The sequence below is a fragment of the Corvus hawaiiensis genome, chromosome 6 (genome assembly GCF_020740725.1).
Source record: "Corvus hawaiiensis isolate bCorHaw1 chromosome 6, bCorHaw1.pri.cur, whole genome shotgun sequence".
NCBI classification, from domain to species: domain Eukaryota; kingdom Metazoa; phylum Chordata; class Aves; order Passeriformes; family Corvidae; genus Corvus; species Corvus hawaiiensis.
In genome coordinates, this window is record NC_063218.1 from 5,792,658 (window position 1) to 5,807,743 (window position 15,086).

The following is a 15,086-nucleotide window of genomic DNA, read 5'->3' on the forward strand; positions in this document are numbered from 1 at the left end:
GTGCTGGGAAGGCACAGGGGGTCACAGCCGCTGCCACGCTGAGCCCACGTTGCTCTCCACAGTCCTGGTGAAGGATTGTGTCACAGCCTTGGGAAAAGAGAAAGCATGAAGAAAACCCCCTCCCAGGAATGACCAGCTTGATTCTGAGCCTCCACACCGAGTGTGAATTACACCTCTTTCCTTGAAAACAGGAGGCTTTTTTCCCGCCCCCCCCCCCCCCCCCCCCCCCCTTTCCCTCCCACCCCCTCCACGGTGATGAGAAACTGAAGGTCAGGAATGAGCCCCCCAAGGCTCATGAAGAACAAAATACGACGTGTTTTAACTGACGTGAAAGGTTAATGGGGAAGATCAACATCCAAAGGCTGCAGCCAAGGAAAGGGGGCTTGTTTGGGCAGAGCCTGAAGCAGAGCATAGGCATTGCTGGGAATGGGAGGTGTGAAATGGTGGGGCAGGGAACACACAGCCATTTAGCCCTGCTCAAAAATAATAGTGCAGGCTTTTTTTAACTTCAGAGTTTAGTCTGCCCTCAGTAAAAACAAGTTACATTAAAAAACCGTGCACCAGAAAAAGCAAACCTCTTTTTCCTGGTTTCTGCTTATAAGATTTACAGGTACTTAAAATAAACCTATGAAAAACAGACCCAGTGTGCTGGAATTTGCTAACTAGTGAGAGCAATTACCTCCAGGTCCCAAGACCTAACGGAGCTCGGCTTTTTGGAAATAAAACTTGGCAAGCGCTTCTTCCTGCTGCTGCTGTAAAGGTGTACATGAAAAGATGTGCTGACCTCTGCCAGAAACCCCAGGAATCCAGTTCAGAGAGATTCTCCTGTGGGGGGGATGGCTGGAATCAGGCAGCACAGATGGGGACTGGTGTGGAAAAGCCGGCAAAACATTCGCTTCTCATTGTGTGGCTTCAGCGTGGCAGATTCTTTGCAATTGCCTGGTGTGCCACAGTAATTAAATGGGTCAAGAGCAGTAAGTTCAGATACTTAACAAGAAAATAAAGGCCTCACTTGACAGCCAGCAGCGGGCCGTGCTTGTTTCACAGGAGTAAGGAGAATTAGGGCAGGTTGTGCAGTAGAAGTCGATGGGAGCCTTTTTGGCAATGATTTTGTATTGCTTCAGAGATCACCTCCCAATTAACTACAAGTGCTGCAGTGACTGGAAGTCAGGTTGTCTTATGAAACTAGTGCTCCAATTTCAGATGTCCCAGGAAAAGGGAAACAATAGACTCTGTTTTTCTCCTTTCAGTGATATGTAAGTGAGAGAAGATAAGAAAAGTAATGAGAAAGACACAACCAACCTATGTTAATACTGAAATGTAAAATAATCCCGTTTTCACTGGACTGTTTCATGCATGAGGGGAAAATGAAGTTGTGCAATGAAATAAATATGATAGAAGTGAAATCCAAGATGGGAATTGATTTTTATAAGACTCTCTGGTTTGGAGGGTTGAGGTAGTTTCACACCAGCGTTTTGAAGGAAATTATTTGTTGTTGTCAGTGCCCATCGTTCCTAGCTGTGGAAAGGAGCTCCTGTTTCCCACAGCAGTTTTAAAAGTCCTTTGGGAAGGATGAGATCTTCCTCTTAAAATATTAAGGGACAAGTAGCAAGAATGTTAAAAAAAAAATTAAAACCCATAAAATGTGTTCTGCCACAAACCAGGAGCTCTCTGCAAACCACCTCCCCTTGCAAATTAAGAGATGGGACCAGCTTTCTTGCTGTGTTTGTAGATTCTTTTGGACTGAGCACTATTAAAAAGGTTTATTTTATTATTATTTTGTGCTCCCCTGCCTGTGTCTGTGCTGATGGGAACCAGTGTCTGGCAGTGAGGGCCAGACTCTCTCACAACTTGGTACAAAGCACCTCAACTCAGTCACAGGATGCAAATTCAGTCTCACCTTCAGCATCTCACCAAGAATGCCTCAGAGACATTGCTCATGTCTGTGCATTGTGGTTATTAGGTGCAAGAAATACAGTTTTTAAAACTGTAATTAATCATTTCTCAGTAATCTCTTTTTCTATGCTTTTACGGCATCAATGGGTATGACTGTTTATTATGTCTTACCTATAAAATCTGACCTGTTTTATATACTCTTTATGGAAACAGTGTACAGTCATAAATTAAAAGATGCAACTGTTTTGGATATTTTACTGGTGGTCCTGTATTTTCCTGCCAAAAGTGCAGCTGTTTTAGGTTTCTCGGGATAACATTATAAAAGGCTGTGTGCATTTTGCAAGTTTATGCTTGGATTGCCAAGCCAGAGGTGGAATGACTCAACCTTCCCAGGAGCAACATGTACCAAGTGAGGAATCAAAACAGCGGCTGAAGCGTTGCTCCTGTGGAAAGCGCTTCTTGTTTATGGGGTTGTGTCTGGTGGTCGGGATTGGAGAGGGTCGTCATGCTGGTCCTGCTGGGCTGTGGGTCCGTCTATTTGATGGGGTTTTGGTGCAAAACTAGTGGAGAATCTGTCTTGTACCTCTCTCGTGGGGTGCAAGAGCTGTAGGGTTACAGTGTGGAATGAAGCCATCCTTTAACAGGAGCTCTCAGCATGTGTGGCTGGGGTGGAGCCCTTGGAAGGAGCCATGGGGAGCCAAGAGTGGCAGTGCCAGCACAGGCAGCGGGGTTTGTGTTTCCACATCAACTCCTGCTTCCGTGTCAACTCTTGTTTCCATGTCAACTCAACGGTCTGGGAGGTTTGGGGTACTATTAGATGGCTCTGCAAATGGGTGATGATGCTTAATTAGTGGGGAAGTTTAGGGCCTTTGTTAGCCAAAGTGATGGCAGCCTCCCACAGATCTAATTCCCAGGGTCAGTGGGCTCCAGGTACAGGTAAGCCAAGGGCAGGAAGCTCAGCCCTGTGGTCCTCAGACCAACTGGCACAGTCAACTTGGGGGAGTGTCTGGCGTTAAGTGGCAGAGCTGAAACCCTCCTGTTTCTGTGGGAGTGCAGGAAAGCTTCTGGTGGTGTCCTTTTCTTGGCAGGACCGATGGGAGTGGGGAAATGAGGCATCCCCCAGAGAGAGCACAGGGAACACAAACCCCTGGGTGCCCTTAACCCTGTGCCACCTCCCGCTGTCCCAGAGCGCTGGCTGGGGCAGCCTGGTTGAAGGTGCATCATTGCTTTAACTCACAGAAGTTTTATCCTGATGTGTTCAGCGGGCAGTGGGCAGCTCCATCTCCTTGCTTTTTCCAAAAGCAGCCTCAACCTCGCTGTGCTGTGAACTACAGGGGTGTTTGGTGTGTTTGCTCTGCTCTGAAATAACGCCGCTCTTTGCTGCAGGTACCTCACCCACGTTCGAGCCGCCTCTCCACAGGACCTGGCCGGGGGCTACACGTCCTCCCTGGCTTGTCACCGCGCCCTGCAGGACGCTTTCAGCGGGCTCTTCTGGCACCCCAGTTAGCCAGGGAGCGCCGGCCTGTGACCAAGGGACACCCAGCGGGGCGAGGAGCGACCCAAGCCAGCAAAGGTGGGGCAGGGTTGCTGCCATCTGCACCAGCCGGGCTGCGCTCACTGCTCTGTGCACTCCTCTGGTGCAAAACCAGCTGTGTTTAAGTGTTAAAGGGAAAAAACAAACCCTGTCTGCACGAGAGCTTTGTAAAATGGTAGATACATTCTTGTGGAGGGGGAAACTCGTTAGTCATGTGGCACTTTGCTGAGGGAGGCTGAAGAAATAAGCCACATCTAATGGAAGATGTGAATAACTCAGCTGTGTACGTTTGAGGCTTAAAGAAATACACTTGTAAACTTTTTTAAAATAAAGCCAGACTTTATTAAAGTTTGTGGTTTTACTCTTATTGCAGAGTTTTATTTGCACAAGCATTTAAATGCCATTTTGATTATAACATTTAGTGTCAATATTCAAGCCTACATTTTCTTCCCATAAAACTCGTTTCCCCAGTTTAGGCAAGTGGGTTTTTCCTCCTGCCAGCTGGATGAGATGAGAAACTCTGGAAATACGCTGACACAACTCTTGTGTGGGATCCTTCCTCTGTGTGGCACTTGGTTCTTACCTTTGCCTGGAAAACAAATCTTTAGCTCAAGCTCTTTTGGCTGAGGTGCTCTAGAAGAAATCTAAGAAGCCTCAATACAAGGTGAACTCACTGAAGCAGTCAGAATTGTGGGGTTCCCTTTTGGGGTTTGTTTGTTTTGCTTTTGTATGTTTGTTTTCTCCTGTTTATCTCCATTTGCAACTTTTCTGTCATCAACTCAGGAGCTTCTTTAGGTGGAAACTTCCCTTGGCTTTGGGGATGATCCCTGGCACGTGATCTGCTACTTTTTGTATTCCTTCCTTGCTCCTCGTAATGGAACGTTGACCAACTGCAGTAGAGATGTGTTGGGGTCCCTCCCCCGCCGTGTAGCCCTGGGAGAGGGGCCCTGAGGGCACAGACACGGGGTTTCCATGTCCCTGCTCAGCCTCGTTCCCATTGGTTGGTTTGTGTTCCCTGCGCGGGCAGAAGGACCCTTGGTCCCGTGACTGGAACAGTTCCTGGGCAGAGCTCCGGCCATGCGGCTGGAGAAATAAACATCTCTGAAACAGCTATCAAGAATCTGTCTGTCCATATATATATTTCCTTTCCACGGGACTCCTGGTTTGATATATGCGTGTTGCAGGATCCCCACTGCAACAAATGGTGGAGATTTGTGAGCAGAACGATCCCCGATCCCTAAGCGACTGATTTGTGTGAGTAAACCCTGGAAACTTTGGATTCCTCTTCTTGGTTTTGCTTTGCTATTCCATATCTAAACTATGGAGGAACCGTGGGAAGACTCTTGGCTCTCAGAGCCGCATATGGACATTTATCTTAAACTTAAAATGATTCTTGAACAACGATTTGTGAATTTTAGCTTGATTCAAGCTCAAAAAGAACTGAAACACTTCCTGTCATGGTTGTTTAAGAACTTTTTCTATGTTTCTTGGGATTTAATTCTTACCAAGGGCTTTTGGAAAACCGTTTGGACACAGTTAATACTAGAGTCAAAATATATGCCGATGGAAGAATATTTTCGTGAATATTATTTAGTTACTGAGACTGTTGAGCAATGTCAGCTGTGTCCTGGTGAAGGGAAGCGTGGCGCAGGGACCGTGCGGCCCAGGCCACGTGCACCGAGCGCTCTGAGAGCAGCAGCGAGGCAGTTCCCGCGCGCGGGCGGAGCCACGCGAGCCGCAGTGTCGGTGGCGGAGCGAGGCGCGGCGGGAGCGGCGGGACCCGGCAGGACCCGCACGGCCGCGTGCAGCGCGTGGTGGAGCGAGCCCCGTGAACGCCCGACTGAGAGGGGCGGCGCGCGGGCGGTGGCTGGCGGCGATGGCGGTGGAACGGAGCCGCGCCCAGCCGAGACGCGCGCTGGAGCAGGGCGCGGGGGAGTCATCGCCCGGGGACCCGGCCGAGACGTGGGTGCAGCGCCCGGCAGCGGCAGCGAAGCTGCGACCAGAGGAGGCGACGCACGGAGAACTGAGCGGCGTGGCCCGGCCCGGCCCGCGCAGCCCCGAATGCGACCCCGGGAAGAGCGCGCAGGCACCAGCAGCCCCGACAATTCCAACACGGGAGCGACCGAAGGAGAGAGCAAAGACGCAGCGAGACAGAAAACAGCAGCCACTCGAAAAAAGGAAAAGATCATAGCAACTAAGACCTTAGGGATAGTAAAATGGTATAATGTTAAGCAAAATTATGGTTTTATAACAAGGTATGACAACCAGCAAGACATATTTGTGCATAGAACTGCTATTAAAAAGAATAACCCTGAAAAATGGATCCCAAGCTTGGGAGATGGAGAAGTGGTGGAATTTAATATTGTACTAGGGAGAAAAGGGTTACAAGCATCGCAGGTCACTGGGCCTGATGGTGTTCCTGTAAAAGGCAGTATATATGCAAAAAATCGTAGTCATGTTAGACAGTATCTCCATTGTAAGCCCCCCCTACAGTTTCCCTTTCCTAATCCCACCTTTCCCTTTTACCCTATGTCCTATTACCCCCAGTGTATTCCCAATCCCTTTTTTCACCCATGGTTTCCCTCACAAAACCATGCTTTTGCCAATTGTTTCCCCAAAAATCCCTTTCCAATGCCGAGTGGGGGATGAAAAGGGGGAGGGAAGAAGTTAAACCCTCTCCTGCCTCAGTTTCCCCACAAAGCATGCTCAGAGTTCTGTCTCCCTTCTGTCAGCCCTAAGATGTTCCAGAGAATCTGTTTGGACATTTAAAGACTCAGGAGGGTGGCTTGTTTTGTTTTGAAACTGTTCTTGTTATGTTTATCCAGTTGTTTTCATTCTCCTTTTATTAAAATAAAACGGGTGAGGTGTTGGGGTCCCTCCCCTGCCATGGAGCCCTGGGAGAGGGGCCCTGAGGGCACAGACACGGGGTTCCCCTGCGCCTGCTCAGCCTCGTTCCCATTGGTTGGTTTGTGTTCCCTGCGCGGGCAGAAGGACCCTTGGTCCCGTGACTGGAACAGTTCCTGGGCAGAGCTCCGGCCATGCGGCTGGAGAAATAAACATCTCTGAAACAGCTAGCAAGAATCTGTCTGTCTATATATATATTTCCTTTCCACGGGACTCCTGGTTTGATATATGCGTGTTGCAGGATCCCCACTGCAACAGAGATGGGCTTCCCATGGCAGGATGGACTTTGCCATGAGCTGTATAAACTTCAGGAGATGGGAAGCTGCTCAGGACAGTGACCTTGGACCATGTTTTATAGGCCACCTGCTCACAGCTGTTGAATCCTGCTCTGAGGAGCGCACTAGATGGATGTATTTTTTCTATGCTGTAATAAAGAGAAGAATGAGATCTACTCCAGACTTGGTGCTTTCTTACTAAAGAAAATGGGGGGACTTGGCAAAATTTCCATTGCCCTTTGAAATCCTGTTGGTTGTGCCCAGAACAGCTGCTGACAAGGAATGTTACGGAAGGCAGAGGTGAGGAAATGATCAGATCCTTCCCTTCCCTCCCTTCCTCTCCTTTCTCCCTTTTCTTCTCTCCTCTCTCCCAGGCTCACCCAGACTAGCAAAGATGCACCTCACCCATGATCTGTTTATATTCAGTTTGTAAAGCTCCAGGACATGCCCTAATGACCTAATGCATATTAACATGCAGATGCATATTAATATTTATAATTTCAATACACTTATGAACTTGTGTGTAGCTTGGCTATTATTTATTATTTCATTTCTTGTACACAGAATTAGCAACTGCACAGAAAGCTGGAAACCCCCTGGTTATGAGTGGAGTGACGTATCTGCTAAACTGGCATCTAAAGTTATGCTGCTGGAGTAACACTAGCATTCAGTCCTTAAGGGAACAAAACTTTTACCAGCTCAAATCCTTCCCTGCTCTGGGATGCTTTAGTGAAAATCAGAGTTATGTAGTTTATAGGCTTGACCAAAAAATGATGATCAAAGCTTGGTTTCTGTTGGTGCAGTGGTGCCAAGCCCTAAATCCAGGCTCTGAGGCAATGTGGAGTCACAGGGACTTGCAGTCTGTGTCAGGCAGAGATCCCAGGGTGGCTGCATCATTCCAGAGCGGTGGAGGGCCTTATTGCTCCAGCAGTGTTTGTGGAGAGCTCTGAAGAACAGGAGCCACTTTCAGATGTTTATGGAAAGCCAGAGGGCAGCAGCTGGGGAGCAGCAGTGCTGTCAGGAAACGTGAGAGGCAGCGGAGCAGCAGCGAGGCCGGGGCAGGATCCCAGCAGCAGCGCCCGGGAGCAGAGCACGCACAGGTTGGAGCCGCGGGGACTCGGTGTTAAAGGCCCGTGCAGGAACGCTCGGGCTGCAGCGCGGGCCAGGGAGGAGTCAGGATACACGGGTGAGTCATGATGGCCTCCCTGGGGATGGATAAATGTGATCCTGCAGGAGCCAGGCTGCCAGGGCTTGCTCCAAACAGCAGCTGTGCAGCCAAGGGAAGGAAAGGCCATCACATGGAGCCACGAGCAAAACAAATCCATGGCCCTTGGCGGTGTTTGGGTGAGAACCAAACATGCAGCGGGCTGCAGGCTCAGGGCTGGAGCCACAGCAGCAGGGCCAGGAGGGTGACAGACATCTGGTTGCTGGGCGTGAGCTTGGAGCTTGGGCTGAGGGAAAATATCTGAAACTCTGAGGGCGAGCCGAGTTCTCTGGCCAAATAAACTATTTGTGGTTGACATTGCCCAACAATAGTTTGGATGGGTAAGAAAAGGAAATCAAAGGCAGAGGCTTTTTAAATCCCTGCAGAATCCAAGCAGGCAGCCAGAAAGATCATCCAGGGACTGCAGCAGGGGAGCAGGCCGAGGTGGGGAGAGCCGGGGGAGGGCAGAGGCACAAAAGCCACAGGAGGACACGGTTTCAGGAGGACAGAACTGTTTTTCAGGTGCTGGTTTCAGCCTAGAACTGAAATGCAAGCATGAACTTCTTCTGTAAATGTGCAAAAGGCATTAAAGTCTTTCTGGCTCTAACCATGGACAAACACAAAGTTAGGAGTCAACTAATCCCTAACTAAATCTTGGTGTTAAAAAGCATTTTTTACTCAAAACCTCAGGATACGGGCTATTTGGCCCTTTTGGTATCTCAGGTTAAGCTTTTGAAAGGTTACCTTGCTTACACAAGAGCTGTTTGTGCATCTGCTAACCATAATCCAATATTCTGAACCCAAAACATCTGTCAGGGAGAATCCAGGGCAGGGGTTATATAAGTCACCTTTCTAGACCTGACAAGACATAAAAATCTGTTCTCCCCACAACTTGCACGTTATCAAAATGCCACAGCAGAAAACTACCCCAGGCCATGCCCCTGAATTAGCACAGGGCGTGGAACAATGGAGAGCAGGGAAGTACCAAAACACATTTATTATAAAAGAGCAGAGTTTTAATTTTTTGTAGTAACAACAATTTCAGTCGATCCCACAATGAGAAGAAAAGGAGACTGCAGGAAGCAAGGCTCCCAAAGGAAAGCTGCAACTCGATGGGAACACAGGTATGCTCCCAGTAACTCACGGGGTAAAACCTAAATATCCTTTACACAAACTCAGGTAGTCACCATAGCTCTGGTCTTCAACTCAGTAACTTCTCTTCAGAAGAATCTTGGCTGGTACACAGACGTTTCGAGGCTGGTTTTGCTGGAAAAGGTTAGAAAAAGTAAGTTATTTAATGGACAGTAAACAGACTGACCTAACCACAAGCTCTGGAACAGGGAGCTCTGTCAAGGGATTTAACAGGAAGAGATGAGAGTTAAAATAAGGATTAACAGTCACAAATGAAAATGTTACAGCAGTAATGGGGGGTCTTTATTGAATGCCAAAAAAGTCTTTCAAAAAACCTGTAGGGAGGTGTATTTTGACCTACATTTCAGTGCTACCCAACAACAGCATAAAAGTAAGTTTCATGGAATTAAAGCTTTATAAAAATCTCCTTTCCTCCAGTTCATGTAACTGCAGACTGAGAGCCTTCCTCTGCCCCCTTTGTCATGTAGTGCAAAGCCCAAGATCACTGAAACCAACCAGTTTCTACAAGTACTTCAAGAACAAATGAACAACTATAAACAAAAAAAACCCTCACAAAACAACCAAATTCAGCATTGAAGATCTCTAAGGGTATCTATGTCTCAATTATATTCACTCGGGTACAGAACCTGATTCTGCTGATGTGGTGACTCCAGACCTCACTGAGTCTGTGTCAGCATAAGGAGAAGGTCAGAGCTGGGACCAGTCCCTTGGAAGTGCACTGATCTGGGCAAAAATGCAGCTCCAGTTCTGAAGTACTGAGCTAACAGAGACAGGTACTTGGCATTAGATCACAGAGCCACTGAGTATCCTGCACTGGAGGGCCCACAGGGATCACTGAGTCCCCATCCTCCCCCAGTGCACAACCTGAGGCATAAAGATCTGGTTTATGGCCTGTGGGGTGATCCTGTCCAGTCCACCATTTTTCTGGGGAGGCTCATGCTGGGATCAGAGGATCAGGCTGCTGTTACCAAGAATGAGGAAGCCCTGCAGCTGCTGCACACGTGCAGGCGCTTGGTCCTGCCGGCCACCTCTGCGCTCAGCGCTACATCCACACCGCTGTCACACGCCTGGAGTGGCCCACGGGGTGACCAGGTGGGACCAGCCTGAGGCAGCACAAGGTGCAGCCTGAGATCCCACTTCCTCATGGGAGTCTTGTTCCTTACCTTCATCAGGGCAGGGCCTCTTGTAGAGCACATCTGCTGGGATCTGGAAACTGAGGCACAGCATCTCCTTGTTGGGCGCCACGTTCCTGACCAGGAACGTGGAACAGCGTCCAGCCAAGGAGGTTCCCAGTGAAGCTTCCGCTCGCTCCTGAATGTCTCTGGTGGGGTTGCTGTGTTTGGAGAACCCGTAGCAGTGCACAGTGGGAAGGCCAGCAGGGCTGCAGGGCTCCCCGACCAAGAGATGCCTGAAAACATCCAGAAATTCCACAGCCAGAGCTGGCAAATTCATCACTATGTGGAAAGCGGTTTTCTGTTCTTCTTTCAGGAGCGGGAGCTCTTTGCTGAGCTCCTCCCTCACCGGCCCCCGCAGGAAGTCCCTGCCGTCCATGTTGAACGCTTTTACCTCGGTGTCCACTTTGTTGAGCTTGCAGTTGTGCAGGAGCCAGGTGTAGGACTCGGGGTTGAGGTCGTTGGCGAACACGCGGCACTTTCTCCTGGCTGCTGGGATGGCGAAAGGTCCGATCCCAGCGAAGACGTCAAAGAGGACATCGCCGGGCTTCAGCAGCTCCACTATGCGGCCGTGCTCCGTGGACAGGCGCGGGTTCCAGTAGACTTTGGAAAAGTCCAGTTCATAGGCAACGTTATTTTCTTTGACCTGAAAGTCCAAAACATTTGCTTAAGCCTCTGTGTTCAAATGCCAAGCAGATTTAAGCATTATCAATAATTAAGACAACCGAAAACCAAGGTGCCTTATCTAAAGATAACATTTACATCAGCGTTGTCCCACTGGTAGCACTCATGGATCTTAAATAAACAGATCAACTAAGCAATCAAATAAACAGATCTTAAATCAACAGATCAACTTATCACAAACAGCATGTCCCCAGTGTCAATCCCAATGGCTAGCTTTATGCAGGTCTCAATCACCAGGTGGAAATAAAGCAGCAACTTAAAATGACCCTAAAAAAAACCTGAGTGTTTTCAAGAGCTTTGTGGATGGCTGACAACTCCTTTATTGAAAGCAGACCTTGGAAAGATGCCTCAAGCCCTCCTTTGCGGAGTGCACACAGTAAATAAGCGTCTGAGAATGATAGGCCCAAGAACAGGAACTGTCAGCCAAATTTAAAGCCACTGGGAGCCAGTTCTGCAGCTTGAAAAATACTGTATTTCATCTCCCAAGGTGACAGAGTCTGGAAACTGATCCAAACCCAAGCTTTGGGATGACCACTATCTTAAGAACAGACCTGAAAAGGAACAGTATTTATTCAGATGAGAATGGGATGCAAGATAATACTCTCTTTGCACCAGCACATGGAACTGTCTGATTCCAAAGTACAGTAATGTGGGATCCACACCACCACAAGCAAGGAACACCCTGAGGTGTCTCTGCACTGCTGGGTGCAGCTCCATGGCGTGCAGGTGTGTGGTGACACCATCTGCATAATATTCAATTGTCACTGCTGCCTTGACAATCCAACTGCCTTCTCTCTGCAGGAACAGGATGTTCCATCAAGCTATTCAACCTTTTTATTTGGTAATCTCATGTTTTCTCTTTTGAAAGTATAAAGCTGCTAACAGATAAGAGAAAATATTTTTGTGGAAGCAGTGGCCAAGTTTCCAGCTACAGACAAGAAACCCTATGTGAAGAACACTTGGCAGTTCCACAGTGATTACACCTGATAAATGTCGGAGCAGAGGAGACATGAGGTTTGTCTTGCTGCTGACAGGAAAGGAAAAAGGCAAAGGCAAAATGTTGCCTAAGTTGCAAAGTTGGTGAGATTGAAAACCACATTCTTGCTTTCTGTACTAGCCACTGAACAAGGCTTGGCCAAATTAGGAAACTGCATTTTCTTACATCAAATCCACATCATTAAATCTAGGCTGTGAACTTGGAAGAATACATGTCTTCCTGATCCCTATGGCTAAGTTTGCCCTTGGCAGACCAGGATCTGCCAAGGAAAGGAATTCAGAAGTAACAGCCAACCATTAGGCTCAGACAGGTGTCAGGAAGAGCACTGTGCAAAGGAATGGTCTCAGCAGCATCCCTACATCACATCTCTCCAGAAGATGCCTTTGGGTTTTAGCACATTAAATTTAAAATACCAGGGGGAAAGCCCTGTACCTTGGTTACCAGGTTGTTCTCTCCAGCAAGCACTTCCATTTCAAAATTCCTGTATGTGCTGTCAATAATACTGGTTTTATTCACTACACAGGTGATTCCTGGATTCTTGTCCATTATAACCTGGCCTGAAAGAGAGTAAGAGAAAATTCTCATTAAGGGACCAGGACCTTTTAATGTTCTACAACAACAAACCTGCTGTTTACAGCTGAATTAACAAAAGTGTGTGTGTGCTGGAACACCCTCCCTCTAACGACCCAGGGCTGCAGCTGTGACCTTTCTAAGGCACACACTTCACCCTGGCCCAGGGCTCAGTGCGGTGAGAGCACCACACTGTGAGAGAACTGTGCCCCTCAGTACATATCTCATTAACAATACACAAATGACACAAACACCTGCCTGGGAGGAGCTGTTTCACCTACCAATCAAGTGTCTGTAGGGCAGCTGGTGATCCCTGAGATTCAAATGAGCAATGTGGCCAACACGGCTGAATCCAGAGGTGACATCTTGACCTTCAGGAAGGACGGCTCGCAGGATCTCCTCTGACTTGAAATTCTCATAAGTCAGCTCCAGGTGGTACTTGGACACCTCAGGATGGACACTGAGCTGTTTCAGGACCTGTTGCTCTGACTCTCCTAATGAGAATTCTGGTATTTTATGAGGATCCAGGATAACAAACCTACTGTCCTCATCCTCTGGATCCTCCACCACCCGCTTGAGGCCGGGACGCTGCAGTACTGATTGTTTTAGGGACTTCAGCACACTACTCACAATTTCTTTCTTGACTTTAAGAGCTGGAACAACCACTGTCCTTTTGAAAGCCTCTCTGTTGAGCACTATCATCCCACGCACTCCAGGATGTGGCAAATACAGTTCTGGATTAGTTTTATCCTCCACGGTTTCAGGCATTGTGAAGAAAGTATTTTTTTTAACTACTACAAAGAGCCCAGGTATTCTGCCAGAATGTTGTGCCAATAGCATCCAAACTGCTGGAAATGATGTATTTGATGCAGCTGTCCTAAAATGATTAGTTTTCAGTAGTCTGGCACAGTATCCCAATCTCCACAAAGTCCTAGAAGAGAAATTATTCATTTTATAGACATTATGTAATCATTCCATTTAAAAGGCTGCAAATCACATGGATTTGCTGTTCTCTTTAACCAGAATTTCCATCTGTACCAAACAATCCACAATAGTTTAGTAAAGCTCTTTATTATGAAATATATACTGCAAATTTCTGTTATTTTGCAAATGTACTTTTAGACTGAAATGTTAACTGACTTCAAGTGGCGAGATAATCCCCTCCTGCCAAAAAACAATGACCTCTCTTTGTTCTAATAAATGTGATATTAATCCCAGTAAGCCAAATGGAAAGATTTCTACTGTCTTGATCCTACCGTTGGATCCCTCCTGTGTCTGGTAAAATTTGTTACCAAGCAGTCGTTGCTAGAAAACAATTATTAGCAACAGTGGTCATGATCACTCTTTGGTGATTTCTGCCTGCCATGCCCCAGTGTAAGGGGTTACAAGCTCTGTAAGATCTTTGCACCATGAGATGCATGCCAGAAAGGTCATTCATTAAATGCAATGTTCCTCAGAGGACCATTAGTAATGTCTGTTCCTGCCACTGAGCCCCGGTTCATCCATGGGATGAGAACCTGAAAAGAGGCTTTACACTTCTCTAAATGGTTTCCTCCACTAGAGACAAACCAAAAGGGCCCAATTCTCTGCCTTGCCACTGGCTGCTCCAAGGCAGGAACCAATGATGTAGCTGATGCTGGAGGCTGGCATTTCTCCTGACTTTTTGGGAAGCTTGTTTTGAGAGAGAGGATCTGAAAGGGAACTGGTTCTCTTGCCTGCCTCCCTCAGCCTTGCCCCTCTCCAGGCTAACAACAGGCTCTGTGTTCTCTCCTTCACAAACCTGCTGTGCCCAAACTCTGGCAAAGCTGCTCCTGCTCCCATCCCCTCTTCCCCCCAAATCCCAGCTCCTCGCTGAGATTCCCTACATCTCCCAGGCAGCCCACTTCCCTAAGCCAGCGTTTTGGCAGAGCACACCTCCTTCAGAAAGACACACTGCATTCCTCACGTCTGCTGCACAGGAGAAATCCCTCATCCAGAGGCCTGAGCATCCCCGTGCTTTTCCTGGAGCGTTTTCCTGGGGATGGAAACGGGTTGCGAGATTCTCAGAATCAGAGAATCGATTAGGTTGGAAAAGACCTCTGGGATGATCCAGTCGAACTGTGGCCGAATACCACCACGGCACCGGCTGCCTCGCCCAATCTTTCCTTAAACACCTCCAGGACAGTGACGTCACCACTTTCCTGGACAATGGTTCCAATGTCTGATCACGCTTTCTGTGAAGAAATTCTTCCTAATGTCCAACCTAAGCCTCCCCTGGCGTATCTTGAGGCCGTCTCCTCTCATCCTGTCGCTTCTCGGTACTGGATTAAGCCCATAAGATAAAGCCGCCCGCAGCGCTGGGTTTGGCTGGAGACCACGGCAACCGCCTTCCAAGCCGCCTACGGAGAGACACCATCCTTTTCCTCAACCCCACGATCCCCATTTATCCCGCTCTCCCCTCAGGGAATTCGCTGCCCCCGCTCAGCGCCCCCCGCCCCCGCCCTCACCTCATGCCGGGCCCCGCGCGCAGCGCGCGCGCGTCATCGCCTGCGCCGGGGGGGGCGGGCGCGGGGCGGAGGGCCCGGGGCGGAGGCCCCGCCCCCAAAGCGGCCCCGCCCCTCGGCGCTCCCCCAGCGGGGCGGGCGCGGGGCGCAATGGCTCCGCCCCCGCCGGGGCCACGCCCACAAAGCGGCCGCTCTCCCGCTGGGCCCCGCCCCCG

The 15,086-nt window shown here is 48.8% G+C and overlaps 2 protein-coding genes across 6 annotated transcripts in view; one reads left to right on the plus strand and one right to left on the minus strand.

Moving 5' to 3' along the window:
* The window catches only part of MNAT1 (MNAT1 component of CDK activating kinase), a 119,102-nt gene extending 114,772 nt beyond the window's left edge, over nt 1–4,330 (plus strand). For 2 of the 3 annotated variants that reach the window (XM_048305770.1, XM_048305769.1), the window contains exon 8: nt 3,283–3,778. In XM_048305770.1, coding sequence (XP_048161727.1) covers nt 3,283–3,403 — 121 coding nt within the window. In that variant the 3' untranslated portion in view covers nt 3,404–3,778. Of the gene's footprint in view, nt 1–3,282; nt 3,779–4,213 lie in introns of those variants that run through there. The other variant, XR_007204100.1, reaches the window with a different exon arrangement.
* A 4,456-nt stretch (nt 4,331–8,786) lies between these two features.
* On the minus strand, nt 8,787–14,921 carry TRMT5 (tRNA methyltransferase 5). Of its 3 annotated transcripts, XM_048305768.1 has the most exons (6): nt 14,875–14,896; nt 14,303–14,766; nt 12,670–13,319; nt 12,251–12,375; nt 10,129–10,783; nt 8,787–9,079 (listed from the first exon to the last, which is right to left on the minus strand). In XM_048305768.1, the coding sequence occupies exons 3-6, from the start codon at nt 13,226–13,228 to the stop codon at nt 9,015–9,017; spliced, it is 1,404 nt and encodes a 467-aa protein (XP_048161725.1). In that variant the 5' UTR covers nt 13,229–13,319; nt 14,303–14,766; nt 14,875–14,896; the 3' UTR covers nt 8,787–9,014. The 3 variants fall into 3 exon arrangements, with proteins under 3 accessions (XP_048161725.1, XP_048161722.1, XP_048161724.1); XM_048305765.1 differs by lacking the exon at nt 14,303–14,766 and having other exon boundaries at nt 14,875–14,921; XM_048305767.1 differs by lacking the exon at nt 14,875–14,896 and having other exon boundaries at nt 14,303–14,836.
* Nucleotides 14,922–15,086: the final 165 nt, after the last annotated feature.